The sequence below is a fragment of the Notothenia rossii genome (genome assembly GCF_949606895.1).
Source record: "Notothenia rossii genome assembly, chromosome: 9".
NCBI classification, from domain to species: domain Eukaryota; kingdom Metazoa; phylum Chordata; class Actinopteri; order Perciformes; family Nototheniidae; genus Notothenia; species Notothenia rossii.
This window is the reverse complement of record NC_136907.1, coordinates 20,048,842-20,074,415: the sequence shown is the minus strand read 5'-3', so window position 1 is coordinate 20,074,415 and position 25,574 is coordinate 20,048,842. Positions and strand designations below refer to the sequence as shown.

General features: G+C 42.4%; 1 protein-coding gene across 8 annotated transcripts in view; it reads left to right on the top strand.

The window, feature by feature from the left end:
* uimc1 (ubiquitin interaction motif containing 1) overlaps positions 1 to 25,574 on the top strand; it is a 37,343-nt gene that overhangs the window by 9,345 nt on the left and 2,424 nt on the right. For 5 of the 8 annotated variants that reach the window (XM_079648205.1, XM_079648204.1, XM_079648206.1 and 2 more), the window contains 15 exons: positions 3,465 to 3,554; positions 13,291 to 13,345; positions 13,453 to 13,556; positions 13,795 to 13,907; positions 14,408 to 14,567; positions 15,125 to 15,229; positions 15,612 to 15,667; positions 16,446 to 16,639; positions 16,895 to 16,965; positions 17,342 to 17,441; positions 23,306 to 23,569; positions 24,205 to 24,286; positions 24,377 to 24,488; positions 24,715 to 24,763; positions 25,396 to 25,429. In XM_079648205.1, coding sequence (XP_079504331.1) covers positions 3,465 to 3,554; positions 13,291 to 13,345; positions 13,453 to 13,556; positions 13,795 to 13,907; positions 14,408 to 14,567; positions 15,125 to 15,229; positions 15,612 to 15,667; positions 16,446 to 16,639; positions 16,895 to 16,965; positions 17,342 to 17,441; positions 23,306 to 23,569; positions 24,205 to 24,286; positions 24,377 to 24,488; positions 24,715 to 24,763; positions 25,396 to 25,429 — 1,589 coding nt within the window. Of the gene's footprint in view, positions 1 to 3,464; positions 3,555 to 13,290; positions 13,346 to 13,452; positions 13,557 to 13,794; positions 13,908 to 14,407; positions 14,568 to 15,124; positions 15,230 to 15,611; positions 15,668 to 16,445; positions 16,640 to 16,894; positions 16,966 to 17,341; positions 17,442 to 23,305; positions 23,570 to 24,204; positions 24,295 to 24,376; positions 24,489 to 24,714; positions 24,764 to 25,395; positions 25,430 to 25,574 lie in introns of those variants that run through there. The other 3 variants (XM_079648207.1, XM_079648209.1, XM_079648210.1) reach the window with 3 other exon arrangements.

Sequence of the window (25,574 nt, the reverse complement as noted above, 5' to 3'; positions counted from 1 at the left end):
CCCACTGAGGCGTTAGTGCGCGTGACACAGGTCTGAGTCTTCGTTCTCCTCGCATAACACGGCTGCTGCGCTCTGCGAGCCCCTCTGTTCAATTCGCCGGGAATATACATTGCTCTGATGAGAGCAACGTGTGGGCGCGCCCAGAACAGCAGCCGCCTGGCTGCGTTCAGAAGCTGCGCAGATCGTACTCCTCCCTGGCGATTGAGGTAGGCTGCTTCCATAGCCGTGGCCTGTTGTCTGTGCGAATCAACACATTGATTGTACAGCAACGGGGCGACTCCCCCGTTTTTTTCTGAGATTTAGAAAAATAGCGGAGTAAAAACGCGCAGGACACTGTTCCTGGGATGACAGGAGTGTTTCTTGTATCCCATGGAACTGCTGAGGGGAGAGGCTTCTCTGTGATGTGCCGTAATGGTCGTAATGGTGACGAGCCACGCCATCGCGGCCGCTACCCGTGAGGCAAAAGGGCTGCGAGGGAGTTTCCACACGCTGCATTTCACTCTGTCTCTCATCATGAGGCGCGTACACGCCCAGGGGATGAGAGGTGTGTGCATGCTGTCCACACGAGGCGTTATAACGGTGCTCGTGGGTTATTATGACCGTGTGTAGGAGGCATATCTGGGACAGAGGAATTCCGCGAGCTCTGCAGTTTATAAACCAATAGGTTAAAAACAGCAGGCTTCTGCAGCGAATGAACCACCTCTGGAGTCCCCCTGTTGGAAGAGACCCAGGGGTATCGTCACGTGACCAGCTGACGCCAACGCAGAGCAGCTGCGTCACGGAGGGGCTGTGTGGGTTGTGACACGCCGGAGGAGAGCTGTCAGTTCCTCCACTCGCTGCCGCGAGAGTCGCGCTCTCATGCTGGCTGAGTTTAATTCCACTCCCAGATAAACGATTGTCTGAGAGGGAAGAGGACAGCTCTTCTTCCAATTTATTATGAAACCCAGTCTTTGACAGATGCGATACGAGATGTACCGTCTGTAAAGCGACTTCCTCTCTGGAGCGAGCCAGCAAATAGCAGGTCGTCCAGAGAAAACCAAACTCTCATCCCTCCTCTATGTAGTGGCTCCAGCCTTCTCTACACAAAAATGCGAGGAGCCAGGAAATATCCGAACGGCAGACTATTGTCTGGTCTGATATTCTCTGAAATGGAAAACGCAGGAATTTCCTGTGTTTTGGGATGGTGGGTACGTGGAAGTATGCATCCTTCAGGTGGAAGTGAACCAGTCGTCCTGGTGAAAACATTCCAGCACCTGTTTGATCGTCAGCATGTGGAATACTGACAGATCGAGGATGTCTCATTCCCCCAGTCTTTTTCGGGATTAGAAAAATAACGGGAGTGAAAACCCCTGATTTTCCTCCCTTTGAGGAACCCTGGAAATATCCTCTTTCAACAGGAGTTCCAGCAGCTCGGATTGGAGCGCAAGACATAGCTTCTGGGAGGACAGGAGTGTTTCCTGTATCCCATTGAACTGTGGGGGGGGAGAGGCGAACTGCAGGACGTATCCTCTGCTGATCAGCCTGCTCATCCATCTGTCCATCAGACACACGCGCTGCCACTCTGAGAAAAACTCTGAGAGCGGGCGCATGTGTTCGAGATGTGTTTTTGGTCGTCATGGTGACGAGCCACGCCAGAGCCCCTGCCGCCGCTGCCCGTGAGGAAACCCAAGGTGTGCTTGGACCGAAAGGGCTGCGCGTGGGCCTCCACACGATGCGTCTCACTCCGACTCTCATCATGAGGCGCGTACACGCTCAGGGGATGGATGGAGGTGTGTGCAGTGCTGCCCACATGAGGCGTTAACGGCGCTCATGGGTTTATTAAGGCCGTGTGTACGAGGCGTATCTCTCAGAGGAATGCCGCGAGCTCTGTAGTTTATTAACCAACAGGTTAAAACCAGGCTTCTGCAGCGAGCCCCGCTGTCTACTAATCAACAGATTAGTGGCAGCCGGCTTAATTAGCGCGCTCTGAAATGTATTAACCGACAGGTTAAAACCAGGCTTTAGCAACGTGACCGTGGGTAGGAAGCGTATCTCGGACAGAGGAATGCCGCGAGCCCTGCAGGTTATTAACCGAGGTTAAAACCGGCAGGCTTCTGCAGCGAGCCCTGCTTTCTACTTAATCAACAGATTAGTGGCAGCCGGCTTAATTAGCGAGCTCTGCAGTTTATTAACCGATAGGTTAAAACCAGCAGGCTTCTGCAGCGAGCCCTAGGCACCGTGGCGCTGCGGGCGCTGCTGCTGGGAGCACTTAGCCTGGAATACTGCTCATTCCCCCGTTCTGGCTTCTCTGTGATGTGCTGTAATGGTCGTCATGGTGACGAGCCACGCCATTGCCCTCGCCGCCGCTGCCCGTGAGGCGAAAGGGCTGTGAGGAAGCCTCCACACGCTGCGTTTCACTCCGGCTGTCATCATGAGGCGTGTACACGCTCAAGGGATGAGTGGAGGTGTGTGCAGTGCTGTCCACATGAGGCGTTATAACGGCGCTCATGGGTTATTATAACCGTGTGTAGGAGGCGTATCTCGGACCGAGGAACGCCGCAAGCTCTGCAGGTTACTAACCGATAGGTTAAAACCAGCAGGCTTCTGCAGGGAGCCCTGCTGTCAACTTTATCAACAGATTAGTGGCAGCCGGCTTAATTACTGGCTCTGCTTCCTCGGAGGCTCTCGCGGAGCAGACCAGGAGCGGGGGAGCCTCACTCCCCCTTGACTCGCCGCCGGGAGACCCTGTCTCTGGGGTGGCGGGGGAGCGGAGACGTGGGACGGAGCCCCTGCAGCCGCCGAAGGGCGAGTCTGACGCCGAGGCGGTTGCTGTGGGCGTCTCTCCGCTTGCGGCCTCCTGTGGCCGGAGTGGACGCCGCGGCTGCTGCGGGCGTTGGTGCCGCTGTGGGCGCTCAGCAGGCTGGAGCCAGCTGACATGCTGGCGAATGCCGTCCACCTGTTCCGCGGCCGTCTTCATGGACTCCACCATGGCGTGGAACTGGGGTCCGAACAGCCCGTCCGGGCTGATTGGAGCGTCCAGTAGCACTTTTCTGGCCGTCTCCGTAACAGACGCAGGCAGTTGACGTGACGCCTTGTTTTTCTGTTCATGGTGACAAATATATATAATAACTGGTGAAGTTTTATTAAAATCTCTATTTTTATTAACATCTTGATCTTCAATAACCAATCCATCTGTAATTCATGAGCTCTATACTTCTAATATTTAAATATTTTGTTTGAAACATGAACATTGTCCACTGGTGTGACTTTACGGGGTCACATTGCCAATCTTCAAACTACTGTAATAAACAAAAATACAATAAAATACTTTAAATAGCTTTTATACACATAATAGCAATGTTTACTTTATGAAACTATAGGTTTTAAGTATTCATGTACCAAATCCAAATGCTTATGACGCATTACATTTTGTCCACAAAACTGATGTCCACCTAGTGTGACACCATTTTGTGAATATAGAACAGGCATTCATTTGGGGACCCATCCGTGAGAGAGGGCCTTATTTATCCAGGAAGTACAGAAGACATCCCTGGACCACATGGAATGAACAGAGGGTGAGTTTTGGCTCAGATATTTATCATAATATTGCTATTTTTTAGAAATGGGACCAATAACGCTGTCCTTTGGTGTGACTTAATGAAATTGTTGATATGAACATTTTAATACATTTATATTATTTTACATTTAAATATGATGTAAACCTTACACTGTAAGTTTGGATTGAAGGCTCTCTAGCATACAGCTAGGCTGCAAACTGACAACGTAATTGAAAATGTCCACTGGTGTGACAGCATTGTCCTATAGTGTGACGTAAAGTCAGCGTCACACTAGTGGAAATGGCTGTCACACCAGTGGACGTAGGTTATAAATAAGGCCTAGATAGATGCATTTTAAAATTAATTTAGACTACTTATATAATAAGTTTTCTAACCTTTTGAGTACACCTATTTGTTTGGTTTGAGGTCCAGGCGGAAGGTATGAGAGACAGGCAGACAATGACTAGTAAGGATAGGACAAGAAAGTACAGGGAGAGGTTGAATGAAGATCCAAGGAGGAGAGAGGATCTCTTGAGAGAGAGACGCGGAAAGTAAATTTAACATGCCACCATGGTTAAACGACTAAAATGTTTCATTACGTGGGCAGAAATGCTTAAGGTTTTGTCCTTTTTTGGAGATGGCTGAGAGCCGCATCCGCGTGCTCTGGCCCCAGGCAGGATGTAGGGCAAGGAACAGGGCCAATAAGGCTATACTTGAACTAACTCCACAGTCACCTCAGGCTGATGATCAACCTTCTGACTTCATGGTCAATGAAGTCCTAGTACCTCTTTTATGCAGCACACCAACACATTCCCCCAATGAGATGGCTCCAATCAAACCCAAGGGATTAAAAAGAAAATCCGCTGTCAAAAAGCAGCTGAAGAAGCTATTGATTCAAAATAAGAAATTACTTAAACAAGTTAAAGCAGAAAAACGAAAAGCTGAGAGGTTTAGAAGGCAGAATCAACGCCTCATACAGACACGGAACGTTTTTGGGAAAAGTCCCTCAAGAACAAAACAGTCCAAACAAGGATACATTGCTGGACAAAGAAAAACACAAGTGGAGTCCTTCTTGACTAGAGATGAGAACAGCAGACTTCTCCCTGGGAAAAAAGACATTATTGGTAGGAAAGAAAAAATGCAGAGGAGAGTACTAGCAAAATCTTTAGTTGATTTGCACAAATAGTACAACCAGACATGTGAAGCACATCATGCAATATCATATAGACAGTTTGTATGATATAAGCCATTCTTTGTCACAGAAGCCCGATCAAATGATCGTAATACATGTGCCTGCTACCAGCATGAAAACATGCGGCTCCGAATTGACAGCTTGTCACAGAGGGGTGTACTCTCCTCAAAAAGCCTATCATATCTCCTCTCAAGTATTACTTGTAATACTGAAGACTTACATTGTATGAATCGAACATGCACAAAGTGCTGCTATGATTAAATCTAGCTTGCGGCTTATAATCCTGACGAGCGAGCCAGATGGGAACACTGGACGAAGGAAGACGTGGTGGTTGGGAACAAAACATATAAAAACTGGGTAAAGAAAAACGAAAATGGTACAGTGTCAAAACTTGTTGAGGAATTCAACAGAGAGTTGGACGCCATTGCCATCCATCATTTCAACTGGCTTCACCAGGCCCAGAAATTCAGGCAACTGAAAGACAACCTGAGAGAGAACGAAATAGTTCTACATGTTGACTTCTCTGAAAATTATGCCTGTAAATTGAACACAGAGATTCAATCATTTCATTTTGGAGGAAATCGACAACAGGCATCCATCCACACATTAGTGGCTTACACATCAACAGCTTCACAATCGTATGCCACAATCTCTGACTCTCTCAGTCATAATGAAAGGGCTGCGTGGGCCCATATCAAACCTGTAATACAGGAAATTATGCAAAACTCGGTCCAAAAGATTGACACGCTCCATGTGTTAAGTGACGGTCCAGTCACACAGTATCGAAATAGGGCAAACTGTTTCCTCCTCAGCAGTGTACCCTATACCTGGGGGCTCAAGCAAATCAATTGGAATTACTCAGAGAGAGCCCACGGTAAGGGTGCACCTGATGGAGTTGGTGGAGCTGTGAAACGGATGGCGGACAACCATGTCCATGGGGGGAAAGACTTACAAAATCCGAAGGACTTGTATGAATTTCTGATCAACAGAGAAGTCAAGAACATCCAAATCAAATGGATTGATGAAAGTGATATTAATGTCTTCAATGAAATGTTGCCACCATCAGTTCCAAAAGTCCCCGGGCTTCTTAAAACACACAGATACTTCCTTTTTGTCCAGGAGATATTTACTACAGGGATCTGAGCTGCTTCTGCCAATACCCAGAGATGTGTGAATGCTTCAAACCAACTAAGATGAGGATGGACGATTCTTCTAATGCAAATTCCGATCACCTGCATCCAGACAGCATCCAGAAGACCTATGCTGAGAGTCCCAGTACTGATGTGGAGAAGAATGAAGAGTACACTGGGAAAGTTTGTCATAGTTAGCTATGACAACAAACTATTTGTTGGTCAGATCACCAAGCTACTTCTTGACAACATTGAAATCAACTGCATGGTTCAGCATGGAAAGAGAAATGTATTCAAGTGGCCTAATAAGCCAGACTGCATTTTCTACCACAGAGAACAAATCGCCAGTGTCATCTCCGAGCCAAAGCCCAACCAGCTCACCAAATATGAATGGTTACTATTCAATGAGATCTGAAAGAATGTAGAAACCTGATGCGAGTCCCAAGCACCAAAATCTACAGTATGAGCTAGTGGACATTGTTTCACCACTTGAGTCAAACTACAGATGTGACTGAATTTTACTTAACAATGAATGTGTATATCTTAACTGAATGTTTTTATTAATGAGTTTTATCAATTGTTCAATGAATTTTACTGAAAAATGAAATTAGTTATCTCTACTGAATGTTACATGGATGAATTGTTTAATGAATTGTTTTGAATATGTTTCAAGCTATCCATTGTTATTCACATTTCCGTTTATGTCCATGTTATGATGTTATGATGGCTATTAGCCAATCATTTTTTTTTAAATAGCACTGTTGGTTCTGATGTTCAGAATATAACTTTAGAGAGTAGAGATGAAATAATAAAGATTTTGTAAAAAAACTTGGCATATTTTTGTAACGGTGTCCATTAGGGGTTTCACAACTACCAATATTTACTAGTCGACACGTTTTTCAAAATAGCAGTCGACTAGTCGTTACGTCATAATAAAGACACACAAAGAGAGGTGTACAACTGTATTTTATATTGGAACTCATACAGTAACATTAAACACTGCATTTTAATTTGTGTTACATGGCTGAGTAAATAACAAACAGTAACTGGACTCACCAAAATCGACAGCAAAAAACTCTTGTTTACATAAATGCCACGTAAATCCAGTGCGCAACAGCGCATTGCGCAACACTTTATTCGCTGTCCTCCACGATAACGTCCACCTTTCCATATTTTTGGTTTGGTTTGAACACCAACGCGTCGACATGTGAGGGACGGAGGCTTGACCGCTTTCGGGTGACAGTGTTGCCTGCCAGGGGAAAAACCCTCTCACTCGGGGTGCTTGTGGCTGGAATAGCCAGGAAGCTCCTCGAAAGCGGGGGAAGCGGTGCACGTTTTCTGCCCACCACTCCAGTGGATTATCCATTGTGGGGATATGCGGTGTCCGCTGGCAGTAATCCCGTAGCTCATCATCCGCATCACTGTTGACCCGTGTTTTCTTGCTGCTCGTCTGCCTCTGTTCAGTGCTGACGCCGGTCCGTTGCTCACTGGTGCTAGCATTACTGCTAGTGCTAGCTGTCGGCAGCGGGTGTTTCATCTTCGGATGGTTGCGCATAGCAGATGTATTTGTATTGTACTTCAGTACAGCTGTACACAACTGACACTTCACTGTGGAGTTGGTTACATCTTCGTTGAAGTACTGCCATACATAAGAATGTCGGACGTGTTTTTGAGCATTTTGCAGCACCTCGTTTACCTCCATTTTTTTCACGACTAGTTGACTAGGGCCTACAGCGCCGATTAGTGGTAAAGGTAGTCGACTAGTCGATTAGTTGGGGAAACCCCTAGTGTCCATTGGTGTGACAGAATGTCCTGTGGTGCGAAAAAAAAGAAAAGTAAAGAAAATAGGCATTTTGGTTCTCAAATGCCTGAGAAAAGGGTTGAATAGAAAAAGAGTAATATAATCACTATCAGGGGTAGACATTAAGGGTAAAATGCCACTGGCCCTCCAGGCCGGTGGAATTGTATTATCACTGGCCCCACCATTGTAACCACTGGCCCGGAGCATTCGTCCAAAAAAAAAATCGACTTATAATGAAAAAAATTAAAACATTTGTTGCAATAGTAATTTATGCACTAACTACATTACTACTTGTACTACAACATTTGAATCATCAGTTCTTCCTCATTTTCCTCAATTGTTCATATTTGGTTTATTAAAATAATGATGTTGTGGTCATTGTTAAAAAATGTCTGCTATTATTATGAGTATTATTATTTGTATAATGCGCTTTCTGCCTTCCTGTCATTAGGAGAAATGAAATGGCTATGTAATAGATTAGATTACAACCTTCATTATCCTAAACTTCTGGGACATTTCCCTATAGCCAATACCTTTTATATTTTCTACTCTTCACTTACTTGTCAGCATAGGTCAGCATTGATGTACAGAGCCGACAGAAGACCTTGTTTATATTAGGCGCATTCACACCGCAGTACTTTTCCCACAAAGGTTCATGAGAACTTAGTTCATCAGAACTCTTTAGTTCTGATGAACTAAGTACAGTTCGCGTTCACACCGGAATAAGTCCCTGGGGGTGCATTAGGCAAATGAAGCCGCTGACGTCACTTCTTCTTCTTCTGCTTTGGGATTACTGGCAGGCCGCAAACAACTTCACGGCGTATACTGCCGCCAAAAATTCCCGGCCGGAAGTCCCCGGTTGTTGGGGACTGGCTTCAGTAGAAGCTTCTACTGAAGCCTTCCGAGTAAACCGCCAGAACGCCGACACCTCCTCATCTCCACCGCTCCCATGTTTTATTTTGTGTTGCATTAAGTTAGTCTCTCTGCATTTCTGCGCTGGGCTAATGCTAATAATGCTAATAAAATGGTGGTTTCACAACACTTTTTTTCAGTTTTACGGGGCGTGGTTTGCAATCCGCCCAGCCAATCAGAAATATAGCTCTTTTCTCACAAGAGAGCCGCATGAGAGTCCCTGCTCTCTAGCAGGGACGGAAAAGGGGGTAAAAAGGTTCTCATGAACTCATTTTAGTTCCTGCTCTTTTTGGTGTGAACGCGACATTTCGGAACTATATGGGAACTAAAGTGGGAAAAGTACTCCGGTGTGAACGCGGCTATTGGCATCATATTGAGAGGTGCAATGAGGCGTCATAAAACCAGGAAGTTACCCCCAGTTTCCACTGGGTCCGTCTGCGCCACGGTTTTGGTCTAGCGCCATAACTCACCGGACGCGTCCCCGTTAAGCGTAGCGTCGTGCGTGCAGGCCCGCAGTTTTGTTATTGATTCAGCTTTAATTCGGGTATTAATTAACTTTAAAACATTAATATGTAGTTGTTACCTTCCACTCCACAAACTGCAGCGACTAAAAACCAGGCCTTGTCCTTTCTAATGTTGTCCTTGTAGTAAGCATTGGTTACATCATATAAAATAGTGTGTTTTTCCACTTCCATGATGAAAACCTCGTCGTCCATTGTGCGTATCGTAGTGGAGGTGTTGTGATGAAGGAGGGGGGTCTGCTAAATTAGTATATTTGGGGGATGGGCCTGGCCTGGATGCTCACCTTTCCACTTTCTGCGAGGGGGGGCTGCCTGCCCGACCTTACGTTACGGCTGCGCCGCGGCAAAAATAGGATTCATCCTAATTTTAGAGAAGCGCTGCGCCGAGCCGCTTCTGGGACGCGTCTGAGCCGTAACGCGGCGCGTGTGGTGGAATAGCACCCATTGACTAGAGTGGCCGCGACCCTTACGACCGCCGCGGCGCAGCCGTAACGCGGCGCAGACGGACCCTGTGGAAACTGGGGGTAAGCCGCTGGTCCCCTCGACAAAATGCAATGGGATTTCTCCACAGGGTTTTGGAAAATAGCTGGAAATAAGGTCTGTGGAAAACAAACCTGTTTGATAAATGCACGTTTTATTCAGCCGAATAATCTCCACGTTTTGTTACCCTACTTTTATAATTTTCGAATCATAAATCTAATCGATAGATTATAAAAGGGTTTTAGGACGCGTTACAGTGTGGCTAAAACCCTTCTCTCCCTCTTCTTCTCATACTCCCTGTCACTCTCCTTTTAACTCCTCCGGTGACTTTCTTTTATTTGAAGATTGTTTTTTGCCCGGCTCTTGGCCGGTTACCGCTGGTATTAAAAACATTTTGGCGAATGGTTAGGTGGCGCGATAGTCTGTAGTGAAGAAGGAGAGCGCTCCCTCTCACGGGAGCCTACTCGCGCTGCGCTCCGCACCAAAAACAGCTGTTTGCTTTTCACCCAACAACGACAACCGCCTCACGAAACGCTATGTTGTAGCGTTAATAAACGAAACAATTTAACTAAATTGCTAGTCAAAATACCAATACCACAAGACACATTTTTTTTTTAAAGCAATATTTTTAGTGGCCCGAGCGGGCAAGTGGAAAGTACGTTATGCTGGCCCGGGCTGTCTATATAGTGCTTCTGGGCCAGCTGGCCATTTATAATGTCGAGCCCTGAATATGGATATGTAAAGATAGTTTTTAGTTCAATCAGGTTTCATACTTATTATAATGAAAATAATCAAAACCTTTATGAAAAGTCCCTATGTGTAGATCATTTAGTAGGGCAATAACATGATTGTAAATTAAAATTGATTACTATTGTTGTAGGTAAATATTTAAAACAAGTTGATAATGGTTGAGCATATATTTCTTCTCTGTCTGACAATCTCTGAATTAAATATTATCATTAAACATAATGTCACACCAGAAGACAATTATTAGGACTTCCGCACAGAAAAGTTCATAATAAATAAAATAATTAAGGAAATAGATTGGGTCTCACAAAGTTTTGAGTTATTCACGTATTAAGTAATACATTGATATGTAATTTGAGTAACATTTCAGAAACAAATATAATTTTAATTTTGCCTTCAGTCCACGTCAACTACCCGCCTGCTGCAGCCAGAGGTAGCGCTGGATCTGTGTCACCCACGCGGAAATCCTCGCCTGGGAGACAGCGACGGACGCGCACAGAATGAGCGCCGTGCTGGCCGCCTTGCTGATTTCCTCTGCCTCGGTGGTGGACCGCTCTACCAGTGTCATCACCGAGTTGGAGAGCAGCGCGATGATATTCGCCGCCGCCTGAAAGGCACACCGGTGCACCCGGTCGGCCTGGCGGGGCGACATACTCTCTGGGGGACCTCAACATAGGGGCTGGCCTGTGGCGACGGAGAAGGGGACCGCATGCTCGGCCGCCAAACCAGCCCCCTGCTCCGACTCTGTCTCCCCCGTCCGGGGGAGAGGAGGGAGGGGGAAACCGCACGGTGAACCATGGAGGGAGACGGGGTAGGAGTCGTCCGACTCCTGCCCGGCACTCGGCTCCAGGGACATGCTGCCGTCCACGCGCTCCTGGACGAGCCAATCGTCCTCGTCGGCCGCAGCAGCTAGAGCGTCCGCTCTTCGCGTCCTGATGGGAGACGGGCACAATGTGAGCAAGCGACCTGCTGGCTGAGAGCTGCGTCCGCGTGCTCTGGCCCCAGGCAGGATTTGCACATTGCGAGCTGGTCATAGCTCATGAAATATCCTGAGCCACATGAGGAACAATTTCGGACGCAGTTGTTGCTCATGATGTTTAATGGTTCTGTGCTTCAGTAACTGCCATGGTTTGCTGAAGAAAAGAGGGAGCAGATTGTCGGGCCTCCTTCCTATCTATACCGGAAGGAAGCCCGAGGGTGGGGCCCACCTTGCGGGTGGGCGTGGACTACAAGTGTTTCAGTGCTGCGCGGGGGCGCAGGGGGATTACCCAATAGCGATAGCCTTAGAGGGCGAAGCCATATACGAAATAGAACCTGATGAACTTTATATGATTCTTTTTTCTTCAGGGTTATATCTTCCTGGTCGAATGTACTTATTGTAAGTCGCTTTGGATAAAAGCGTCAGCTAAATGCAATGCAATGTAATGTAATGTAATCACTTCTCAATTATGTTCTCTTGTTATGAAATGTTTTCTCATAAATGATGTGGTAAGCAGGAGGACAGAATTACTTTAAACTGACGGCGTTTTGCATTTCTATAGGTTGGAGATACGAGCATGGTTTTATATACTATCATGTTTAATCATGTTTTATGCCGTTTTCTAAGACTTGATAAGTCGCTCATAAAACACAGGAGGTATGGAAACTAAGAACACCATATGTGGTCAACACATTAGTTGTATTTCCTTTAGCTGGTGGATATATAGTTGCTGATCAACAGCTGGAACACAAACCACCAAATACAAACAAATAATTCAGATCCAGTCGTCATGACTCCACTCCGGAGGGATTCCCCGATAATTTCTTACAGTTTCTCATCAAGGGGGTGTCTCCTGTCCCCGGTACAAACACACTGCCTGAGGAAGGCTATGTGTATTTTTTTTGTCATAAACCTTTTTCGGACCACTTATTTATTTATTTTGGTGACGATCCGACCTCCATGCTGCTACTCTTCAAACTGCATCCACCAAACAATATGATTGATCTCGACCTCCCCAAAATCTGATACGGTGTGAGATGTCTTTTTTTAGCTGTTCTGTCGTCATTTCCTGCGATCTTCTTCATGCAGTCAGTCAAAATGAATGAATGGGCGTTTATTTGACTATTTAGGGGCAAATATGGGCGTTACGTGAAGCCCGCAAAAGCTGCGCTGCATTTCGAGTTGATTGTGATTTATAAAGGAAGAACGGCGTAGGAGGTGCCGTACGCAAGCCCTACGCCGGTACGCAGTGTTTTATGAATCGGAAAATGTCTGTGCGTATTTATTTGCTTTGTCCTACGTAAGCAACCTTCCCACTTGAATCCTACGCAATGGTTTATCAATGAGGCCCCTGGTGACAATTGCTGGAAGTAACTATTTGTGGTTTAAACAAATGATGATAATAATTGAAACAATCAACAACGGCTACTCATACATTTTAATTCTAAAAACAAATCTAATACCACACTGGGACATTTCTTTTGCATGTTTTTTCATCGTGTTTCAAAGCTGCGTTAGTGCACAGTTGCAGATAAAGATATACTATTATCATTAGATTCATATTATTTATAGGATTAGATTTCAGTGGTTGATTTTTTCTGAATATTTCCAATAACTCCGGAGCGTACAAAATGTATTTAGATAGATGTTATCACGGCATTCTTTTTATCTTAACAAAATCGACTTCTTTCATTGGTTGCTTGATGTTTAGCCTTTATTGGTAAAGCTCTAAAAAATACTTTTATTATACAGTGATAAATAACTAATAAAAGGATTACTCACTATCAGCTTCATGTCAGCAGCAAGTGGTCCAATGCTGTTATAGAGCCTATTTTTGTTCGGTTTATTTTATGTTGTTTATATTTAAATACTGAATTCAATTGTACGGGTAGCTTCGGGTTTAGATGAAAGTGTAATTTGCCCTTGTTGTTTTAAAGTTGTAATATTTAAACATCTGTTCTGAAAACTTTTTTTTCTTGCTTTTGAATATAGGACAGCAGGCCAGACCAAAATCCAAATCTCAGGTTGAATAAGGCATTTCTGTCAGGTACAGTGAAACATCATTTGGAGGTTTATTTTCCTAAATGCTTTTTAATATCCGGTCAGGAAAAGTCAGAGCCTTTTCTTCAGTGACTCTCTGTTTTGTGGGTTCAGATAACGCACAGCATGAAATATGTAAAGAGGGAAACTCTGCAGAGTCGGAGCTGACCAGCGATATGGTGTTACTCTGGTCTGGAGAGGACGACGACGACGTCACGGTACAGAGCCTTCCTCCATGTTGCAAACCAGAATTAAAATGTTGTCCAAAATATATAGACTATATATAAAACTGTAAAAGCTGTGTTATCAAATACGAATGCTCCAGATTAAACTGTATTTGTTGGCGAAAGCTCTCTTTTAATAGTAAAGGTTGCTGACCCCTGTACTAGAGCAACAGATATGTATTCAAACGTGAATGAAAAGTCACCATTTCTCACATCCATCCCTCCCCTCCAGCCGACGGGGTCTCACAGCCCGGTCTTCCCAGAGGAGAGACCTCTTCATCAGGCAGAAAGTGAGACCGCCCCCCCGAACCATGTGACCGCAGCTTCTCCAGGGACGAACAGCAGGTAGAGGAACAAACAACCTCATGAGAACACACTCTTAGCTTTTAATGTAACTTAAGCAGTCAGACACATTCAGTGAGTAAAAAGCATCACTTGTCTATTTAAAGAGTTGAGGGAGGTCTCTTTACAGTACCATAATGCCTTATTGTCTGATCAAGTCTAACATTTTTCTGCCAACACAGCAGCTGCATTTGCAACATAAACAATGACAACTAGTTAAAAGAGTAAACAAGGGAAAACAGACATTTAACCAATCAACTAATCACTAAATACAACATGTTGAAGACCCTTGAACCTACATTTGATCTGGGATTAAACTTTATATTTAATTTAAAGATTGACAGGAGTGCTTTAGTCTAACTTCATTAAATCGTAAATCTCCAATTTTATGGCAACAATTCATGTTCGTTGTTCAGGACAAGGCTGGGGTCATAGACACTTTTATTTGCAAGCCTCATTATAACTGTTATGCTCATTATAACTCTGTTTGTTTTGGCACTCAGACCTTCTACCTCTCCCACATCAAGCGACCGTCAGCAGCTTGTAGCCACAGAGCGACGTTTACAGCCAATCAGCAGTGAGCCTGCAGAGGGGCCGACAGTGAGCTACTACTGGGGGGTTCCCTTCTGTCCACGAGGCCTGGACCCAGACAAATACACACAGGTGAAGATTTGTTTAAAAAAAAAAAAGAAAGAACAGTTACAAAGTGTTATTTCAGGACAGTTTTCGTAATATCGTAATAGTTCCTGGTTGCATCTTAAATGTAAGGAATTATTGCTTTTCTCTGATTTCGTAACTTGGGCTCTACAAGTGTCATTTGTTTTCATTCAAAGCTTCTACTCAGGTTGCTAATGACGTGGCCAAGTTTTATGCAACACACTTTCCTCATCACAAAACGTTTATAGGTTGGAATATTACCTCTATTGCTGGTTCTGTAACTTATTTTGCTACACCAACCATTAAGCCACAAGAACCAACTATGCATTTAACAGTAGTGCTAATCCTCATTTTATTTGCAGGTTTTCTCAAAATGTTGTTAAAATTGGCACTGCTCATGCAATTCATGCTTTATTTTTCTTTCAATTTATTTACAATCTTCTAAAGTTGTATGGAAACCTGGCTCATTTGGCCTTTTTAATAAAAATGTTTTACTGAATTACAGAAACAATAAAAAAGCATTAGCATTCGATATCGATTTCTCACTTTCATCCATCCTGCAGGTGATCATGGCTCAGATGGAGGTTTATGAGAAGAGTCTGAAGCAGGCGCAGAGGTTCCTGCTGAGGAAGGCCGAGTGGGGGGGGGCCGTCCTGCCGCAGCCGGAGGTAACATAACCATCTTAACATGAGTCTGTAACGGGTGAATTTATGGGCTTTATTATTTAGTTTTCTGGGTAGGATCTTGAGCCAAACAAAGGTCTGACCCTGCTACATTTTATGCTATATATTATGCTTCATAAACAGTAAGCTCAGCTTTATTTAGTTATATAGCAGCTTTCACACAAATATGCAACATAAAGTGCTTCAAATTTAGAAAAAACAAACGACAATGGATACAACTTGCCAATCAATAAAATGTACAAAATAAATGTGTAAAAGTCAATATAATCAAATTAAAATAAGAACTCCATGGGTCATGAAATATATCAGATGTTTAAAACGGTTCGTTGTGAGTCGGTTAACAAACATTTTTCATTTTATTCCATAGAAATCCTCTTCACCAGAGTCAGCTCCTGAATCACCTCCACAGCCGGTTCAACGAAGGTAAGGCAGCTCTTCTAATATGAGGATATTTTTCTGATATAATCCTGTTAGCCATCACAATCTACAGGATACAACTACCAAATGTAAAGGGACACTGGGAGGTAGGTCAAATGTTTGTATTTTTGTACTCAAAGAATACATTGAAAGTGTTCATCTCAGATATTTAAAATAACAAACACTGCTTATACATCATTATTTCAAGTCTTTGTAAAAAAGATAGACATTCAATGTCCATCATAACTTATTTCTTTAACTTCTGCGTGAAGCTGAATTATTTATAATACTGACCATCCAAACCACACGAAAAGTTAGTAAAGTTATGCATGCTGGCCTTTTATGGGCTCTTCTTCAAATTATTTTCCAGTTTTAATGCACTTCAGAATCTGTGAACTATGTACAGATACAGTAAGTATTTTTGCCTCTAGATGTCACTAGTTAATAATTGTCAACTCAGTTCATCAGACCAAAGTAAAAACGTAACTATCAAGATGATTGCTGGGTTTGAAGGAGCGTTTTGTTTTTGTGACACCAACATTTTTTACATGCGACAATGAAAGCATTACATTCTTACATTTGAAAAGCTAGATGTTCAGCATATTAGTTTAAAAAATCCATACAATGGTTAATCACTGATCAACCTAGTTGCATATTTAATGTTGCATTGTATCGACATATGGCTGCCATTTTGTCCAGAGAGAGAACACACAAAATGATGAAGTGGAACGGGTGAAGTCATTATCAAACCAAACAACGTTTATTTATTTGGTTGCATTTCCAGGAGTGGCCTCAGACTAAAAGGTATAAAAGTGTTTGAAGAAGACGATTTCTGTCCAGCCGAGGCAGAGGAGGATGATGAAGTGAAGCAGCAGCAGCAGGAGGAGGAAGGAGAAAGTAAAGAAGAAGAGAAGCAGGAGGAGAAGGCAGCAGAAGGAGGACATGTAGACATTGATGAGGACTGTGAGGTTTGTCCAGGTACGGAAGCTCTTTTCTTTTGACTATCATTAAGGAGCTTGAAGTTGCTATTTTCATGAAATGTATTTATGTTGTATTTGATCGTTAATGAGAAGAGTGTTTTTTATTTTCAAGCGAACAAAAGACTGTGTTAAATTCTCACAAGGCGAGTCTGCTGTTTGTTTGGCTTCTCCTGTGATTATTTTTCGCATGCACAAAAGGCCTTTTATTATGAACCTGCTAACAGTCCTTTGAATCTCTTGTTTGTAACAACAGAAACCCAGCTGAGTGGCAACGATGACGACAGCACACAAGATCTGATGATGGGAACTAGCGCTGGGGCAGCGGTGAGATTAAATACCTAAATCTGCACGGCAATACGAAAGTCTTAAGAGGTTTCTCAACTTTGTTTCATTAACTCTTTGGTTTTTAAACATTGTGAAAGAGACAATTGACAACAATAGCGTTAAGGAGGATGTTCAGATTGAGTTCATTCACAAATCAACAACCTGATATGTTATTCCTGCTTCACCCTGATACGACAACATAGTTTACCTGGCAGGTTTTTTCAAAATACAATGTAAAGATTAACTTCTTTATTAGAAACATGTATCTGCACATCACAGAAGAGAACCGTACAGAATACATTTAACATGAAGACAGCTATTTTACCACTTCTTCCTCTTCATATAATGACAACATGTTTTCCTATTTGGATTTTAGTCTGAGTGTAAAATGAGTCCAGAGCGGCCGGAGGTCGAGGTGATTCTCCAGGTGGATTCTCCAGCCGAGGCTGAGCGGCAGGAGGAGATGGAGTTGGAAGGTACGGCTCACAGACTGTTCATAAGAAGCAGATGTATTCAGGGGCGGATCTACCGGGGTGGCAACTGCCACCCTAAAAAATAGCCTTTCCACCCCAGTTGGCTGCTTTGTTTTGAAAGAAAAGTTGTGGCTCATCGGACATTTATGAGAGAAAATCTCTAACGTCCGAGTGCAAGTGAATGCAGCCCAAGACGCGAGCCTTGTAACCCCTCCCCCGGCCCTGGCGCGAGCGTGGAAATATGATAGGCGACGATTTCATTTGAACAGGATGGCGCAAAACGAGAAGCATTCGAACAAGGAATGAGGTATTTGCGGTCTACAATGACAGAGAAGAGACTGTCAAGTTTGGCTGTACTCAGCATTGAATCAAAACGCACTAAAGCTTTGGATCTTAATATGTTTGAGGCGTTTTGCTGAACAACATGGTAATCGCCGCATTCAGCTGTTATAGGCATGCCAACTTGATGCCCTGCTCATGGATGATCATAAATAACTGTTAGATGATGACCTTGTATGTGTGTATATATTTTTTTCTTTGTGGGGGTCTGCCCCCAAAAAACTGTTTTAAGCCCTGAGAAAGTCGAAATAAGACGGTGTGTAAAACTTCACTGCCCAGCCAACACAAAGTAACCACTTTGATTTAATTAGGCCAGTAGTTAAGGACTTTCCACTGGATAATAACTTACTGCAGCGATGTGTATGTTTTAGGTGAATACACCTTTTTTTAACCCTAACTGATGTAAAGTCAAGGTTGTAACTGGTTGCAATAAAGTCGTGGGGCGCTGAACTGTTCTTTTGAATCTTTTGAATTTTGATATATGATAGTAATTACTTGTCTTTCAAATTTTGAAGGAGGGTGAGCAAGCATCTTGAGGAACATTCATCATTAACTCCTCCAAAATGTTTTTATATATATATATTCAATAATAAATTAATCATAACAGTGATTGACAGCTGATAGGAATAATATGATTGTTAATAGTATCATATTCATTCAGACAAACATCGATTCGATGAGACAGTTAATTAATGTACTTATTGCAGCAGTCAGCGTAGATTTGGTACCCCTGCTGGTCTAAGAGTGAAACAAACTCATTCAGTTAAAATTCATTTAATTAAGTCTGCCACCGTATATATTTATATTTAAGGCTTTACTGATGTGCCACAATAATGTCACCTAATGTTATTGAGTTAAAATATTAATATTGTGGCTTTCCAAGTTAACATTGACTGCGATTAAATCAGCCTATACTTCTGCCAGGGGATGCCACCCCTCAAAATCTCCTGCCGCCCTCTTGCTCCCGCATGAATATTTTTCTAGATCCGCCCCTGTGACTAAGCATGTGCATCCTTCTTTATTTAGTCTACTCTTCTTATTTGCCTTTTTATCTGCACCGCCCTTTGCTGTAACACTAGGGGTGTAACGGTGTTACGTCCCAAAGGGGAAGAGGAAAGCAACATACACCAGTTTGAAGGTAGAAGAAAATGGAAGGCACGCAGCCTGAACAAACAAAAGGGCCAAAAGGGCGTGGGTTTCAACGGGCAACCAACAAAGGAAGGACTCTAATAACGGAGCCTACTTACATACAAATAAATAGGTATTAACGAACTAAATAGCAACAAAACAACCCTCACTATCAAAAGGAGGCTGTAAGAAAACACAGCTAAGGTAGAGGACAACAGTCAAACAATACTAAACTAATCTAGGCACATCTAATCACAACAATACTGAGTATGACAAACACGGACCACGCAAGTTAACCACTGTTAACAGATTTATAGCAACTAGCGAGAGGCATCTGTTCACACAGCAGAGCCTCCCGACTGATCATTGTCGACCGGGTTTGTAGTCGTCTCCGCAAGGTGTGCGCTGGGATTGGAGCGCGTCGGTCCCGTCAGCTCCAATCACAGTCTTCGGGGGCGGGCCAGGAGATGGTTAGCCAATGACAGCAGGGCAACCGCACAGCTCATTTACATAACACATTGAAAACAGAATTAACAGGGCCGGGGAGGCGGCGGCCGTAACAAACGGTAATGGTATTCGTCCTGAACCGTCACGGCTCAGTTCATGCAGTCACACAACGAATACGCCTTTTTTTATGAGTGGGAAAAAAGTCTGTCACTTAGGGCAGTATCGACTACACTATATAATCCAGGGGGCGGTATTGCGCCTAAAAGCTGTTTGCCAGCCGCCCTTAAACAACAAATGAAGAACAAGAAGAAAACACAACAAAATACAAGAAGAAGAAAAGTTAGAATGGCGATTTCAGATAATAACACACAGAAGCTAGAAGACCCACCTGCTTATTTTAAATCAGCTGTGTAGGAACATTTCGGGTTCCCTGTGGACTACAATAACGATGGAGTGCGAGTGGTGGATCGGAAGAGGACGGTGTGTCGGCGTTGTTAGACAGCGGTGCGGGTATGGAGCTATTTCAGGGTCATAAGTTTTGATCATTCAAAAAAAAAAATACAATTTATTTGAAAGTTCAAGTTTTTATCCTGAACTTTGAAAAATATAATGATGTATTCAAAAATAAAAATAAGTATTTGAAATCATTTTTCAGGTTGAATATTATTTTTATTCAGTTCAGCAATGTTTTTGAATAAAATATTTATTTTCAGATTTCACTTTTATACATATTTTAATATTTGAATCCTTATTTTTATTTTTTTCAGTTGCAGATTTTTCGTTTTCAGATTCAAAACAATAATTTTTTCAGTTTCAAATCTTGTTTTTTCAGGTTTCACATTGGTTTTCACCTTCAGATCGTTTTTTTTCGCTTTCAGACTTTTGGCCCTGATGTTGCGTGGGGGGACGGGGCTTACCAAAGAGTAGTTTGGCATCCTGAGTGGCAGGCCTCCCTCTGTCATGTTGCCTTCATGGATGTTAGGTAGCGCGAGAAATATAAGTCAATACTTTCTATACACACAATACTCCCGTGATTGGTGGTAAACTGATACCAGTGTCAAAGTTCCGTTAATCGAACTGTTGAGCATCGTAGTTTGCAACAATCAAGGTATAAGAGCAATAAACTGTGCTAGAATGTGAAATTACGTATCCGCAATCAAGCATTGTCCTTCCCCACTTCCACGTAGCTCCATGAACGCAGCATAGTATTGGCTTGGGTTGCGTTCGGATAGTTTAAAAATCAGCTCCTAAGTTCTAACCCTATCTCCTATTCCTTGACCTCTGAGTGAAACGTCACGGGGTTAAGGGATAGTGGATAGAAGAATTCAAAAGGACTTAGGAGAAGAGACTGCGGTACTTTAGAGAATCCGAATGCACTTTCACTATCCGACGTGTTTATGATGCGCCAGCGGACGTCATTGTGTGCGTGCCGTCTGCTGCTGTGGGGAAACTACAGTTTTCTATACAACGGACGACAACATGGATGTTTAATAAGAACGACGGACTCATCTAGAGACTCTGCACCGTGCCCTGATGCTGTTGCTTTATGCTTTATGAACAACAGAGAAACATATTCTTCATGACCAAAATTGGAATTGAAATAAAAAATGAAAGTGAAACTTATGCTCGTCACCCTCTACCTCCGGTCCACATTAATACAAATGATCCCAATACGTATGATTGAATAAACTATGAAAATATCTTAAAATCAATACAAATGTATTTATTATAAACGTTTTTAACACCTATCACTGTGTATATCACCATTCAAACATCTTTTAAAAGTTGAACAAACCCCACACAGCTCAGTGAAATGTTGACTTTATTTGATAATTTCAGTAAAAACTAAGGTTCTTATTTCTCTTTTTGATTATAATACTGATGAACGTTCAAAACAAAGCACTTTGGCAACTTACCACATACGTTTTAAAATGCTTAATAAGCACCGTAACTTTCATGATATAATTTCTCCGTCATAATCGTTTGTGTCAGTGAACGGCCGACTGTTGTGTGACGTCAAATGCTGCGGCTGCAAGGCATTGTGGGGCAGCATTTTCTCCTCTCCTTTCGGTTAGGGAGGTCCAGTGGTTCCCAAGCTAAAGGAGGTTATAAAGGAAGTTTGAAATCTCCTTTCCTATCATTCTAGAGAATTTGAACGGCACTTATCATGGCTGCCACTGAGGGACTTCCGAGTCATTTCACTTAGTTAGGAAGGTTCCTAAGCTAAATGGACTATTCGAACGCAACCCTGGTTTTTGCGATCCGAATCAGAATACCTTTTTAATCAGTCCCACAGGGGATACATTTACATTGTGACAGCAGAGAGGAGCCAAAGACAGCTTAATGTTACCTAAAGCATTCATACAAAAAGTATTAAAGATTAAAAAAAGAAATTATATATTTTTTTAAAGTGACACATTTTACATAATACACACCATGTAACAGTTCTGCGGATTTAGCAGCCAGGTATATATTGCACAGTTTTTAACGGCATATATATATTGCACATATTGCAAATATTGCACATAGTTGTTATTTATCAACAAGAGGTGTTATAGTCTGTGTTGTTTTGTGCGGGGTCTAGGGGCTCTGACCGCTGCAGGAAGGAAGGACCTGCGGTGTCTCTCCGTGAGACAGCGGGGGATGGCGTCAGGTCCACCAGAACAACCTGTTGGCTCGTTGCGGATACGTAATTTCACATTCTAGCACAGTTTATTGCGCTTATACCTTGATTGTTGCCAACTACGATGCTCAACAGCTCGCTTAACGGAACTTTGACGCTGGTGTCAGTTTACCACCAATCACGGGAGTATTGTGTAAAGAAAGTATTGAGTTATATTTCTCGCGCTACCTAACATCCATGAAGGCAACATGACAGAGGGAGGCCTGCCACTCAGGATGCCAAACTACTCTTTGGTAAGCCCCGCCCCCCCACGCAACATCAGGGCCAAAAGTCTGGAAGCGAAAAAAATCGATCTGAAAGCGAAAAACGATCTGAAGGTGAAAAGCAATGCGAAACCTGAAAAAAATAATTGTTTTGAATCTGAAAACGAATAATCTGCAACTGAAAAAAATAAGGATTCAAATATCAAAATATGTATAAAAGTGAAATCTGAAAAATAAATATTCTATTCAAAAAAATTGCTGAACTGAATCAAAATAATATTCAACCTGAAAAAAATGATTTCAAATACTTATTTTTATTTTGAATACATCATTGTATTTTTCAAAGTTCAGGATAAAAACTTGAACTTTCAAATAAATTATATATTTTTGAATGATCAAAACTTATGACCCTGAAATAGCTCCATATGCAGCATGCTAATGGTAACACACGCCAAACATGCTAAATCATATCAGAAGGCATCACCCAGATTTGCCAATCACCGGAGCCCGCCAAAAGACAACAGCAGTTCAACAGTTTATCCCCGCTGCTTTTAAGAAGCCAATAGACATGAAAGCCAAGAGACCAAAATAAATAACGGAAGCTATTGGCATATGTTTTTCAACTACTATGCGCTCTTGAAACACTTTCTTATTATTTATTGTGTAATATTTTCAAGACGTTCTTTTTAGTTTTACAGCTTGATGAAACCTTTTTGTTTGACATCAGCAACTATAGATAATCTGGGCATCTGAGTGTGTGGGGTACTGTTTGTGGTTTGTTTTTCACTGTGTAATACAGTTCATTATTCAAAAGTTAGAGTTCCTTATTTGTATACTGAAACTTGTACTACTGTTCAAAATAAATAACAACAAACCTGGAATTATGCATTTGGGACTTTTTTTTGCTTTTTCTTGTTGTACCGAACTGTGACCCCCAGACAGTAATTCTGTGAACCGTTACACCCCTATGTAACATTGTAACCTTTTCAAGTAAAGGATTCCTGATTTTTAAGGTACATGTTTTTAAGAAGATAATCCTTAAAATGAGTTTATGTGACTTTTTTCAGCCCCAGTGGACAAAAAGACAAACGTCCCTGTTAGCAGCGATGTTGGAGGACAGCATGAAAAGAGGACAGAGGAGCTGGATCCAGATGTGAAGGAGATAAAATATCGAGTGCTTCAAAGGTCGTCGTCTCCTGAACTAGAACCTGAAGACAGAGTGGAATGTCCCATCTGTCAGAGCTCCTTCCCGCTGACGCAGATCGAGAGACACGCTGCGTACTGCGACGGAGAGGAGGGCGCGAGGAAGCCGGAAAAAGACTGTTTCCAAGGTGACAGAAACTATATTCTGTTTAACACACAAGGTCTCTTTCAAACATTTTTTTATTATATTCTGAAGCCCTCATATCAGCTTTCATACAGGTAAATGCAGTTCAAAGGGCTTCACAACTGGCTGACAAGGGGATGAAGCACCCACAAAAATATATTTCATTAATATTTTAGTAAATATAATAATTTATAATAATTTCTGCTGAGTAGGAACGTTTTTGTGATTTGTTATTTATTTTTTATCACATTTTAAGTATTGCTAGATATTCATGACATACATTTACAACAATATCACATCGACTTGCTCTTCTATTTCAAGCCCATCTGTTTAAATATTTTTCTGGTATGTCTATGATGTGCAGTAACATGTATAGTCAATGTAATCTGCAGTTTTAGATGATTAATGCTTAAAAGGATGTGATTATTAATGCTTTAAACCAGGGGTTCCCAACCTTTATTGTGCCAAGGACCGGCAGATACATTAAAAAAATAAAAAAATATCTTTTTGATAAAATATTTTTCAATATTTATAGTTCTGCAAATATTACAATAAACTCACAGCTATTTTGCGGCCCGGCAGTAAGACCGGGAGTTGGGAACCCCTGCTTTAAACAACCCCTTCCTTTCCTCTCTATAGTGTCATTGAAGCCTCGTAGGAAGAGACCAAGGTTAGCCGAGGCGAGTTCTGCAGAGACCGGCGAACCCTCCAACAGTGGCAAGTAAGTAGGTACGACCTGTGTGTATTTACAGGGACACCTCAGTGTTTTCAGACACGTTGTTGTTTTCTGACTGGGTTTTATTTTCCACAGGATCCAAGAAAAATGTTACATCTGTCAGAAAGCTGTTCCCCTGAGAGACTACAGCCGACACACAGAGCTCTGCATCCAGAGGCAATCCTCAAATTGTCAATCCAATGCAGCCGTAAGCACACACACACACACACACACACACACACACACACACACACACACACACACACACACACACACACACACACACACACCCAGACATACCAGAGTGATCTACTGACAATATGTTTACATTTCAATGGTTTGAGATGCAATAACATGCAACTAAAACTTTTCATGTATTGGATCTGACCAGTTTTTTGATAATATATATTTGTTGTCATATTTCTGACCTTCAGAAGGGAAATCTGCTGTCGGCTCTGGAGAAAACAGAGAGCAGATATTCAGGTGAGTCTGAAATGATTTCTAAGTGTTACAACACAAAGGCTGCAGTCATGCTGACACTTGTTCAAAGTACTTCGCCACAGTGTTTTTAGCTAAATGCCTACGTCAGCAAACCAACCTGCTGATGTTGAGTACATATACAGGGTATTGTTTAGAATCTTAGTTTAGCGTGTAAGCATGCTAAACAAATTGGGCCTTTCAGTGTCTAGTTTATTTACAGAAAATGTATCTGCACACTTCTTGATAGTCAATTATTCATCTCTTAGAGTTTTTAACCCGTAAAATGTGAGGATTTTGCTACTTCTCTCGAATTTATCCAGTTGAAAATGTAATATCTTAATAAAAAAAAACGATGTGAAGACGTCAACTTGTGGTCTACCAGGCGTTATCAAGGCAAAATGCAGTAATACAAAATAAAGTTGTCTGATCAGTTTATAATAAATTTGATGGCGTAGCCCTCGTTGATGATTCAGAACTTTAATATTCTGGTTAACACATCAAACTTTGATCCCATTTTTTTTTTTTTAACTATCCGATCATTACCTACGTACAGCGAGAACTAAAAAAGGAAAAAATTAGCAGTAAAACCTTTGATTTGTTTCTTATTACACTGGCTTCTTGTCGTTTCTTCACAGAGGCCGTGCCGTCTGGATCCAAACTCCCACAGAGGTAAAGACATCCTGTTCAAAACAGTTTATGAATCAAGTTACATTCATCTTTTTCTTATCATTTTTATGTATTGTGAATGAAGAGGGCTTGGATTACTAATCCCTTTGCACAGATTCACATATAGAGATGTGACTCTGTATGCTAA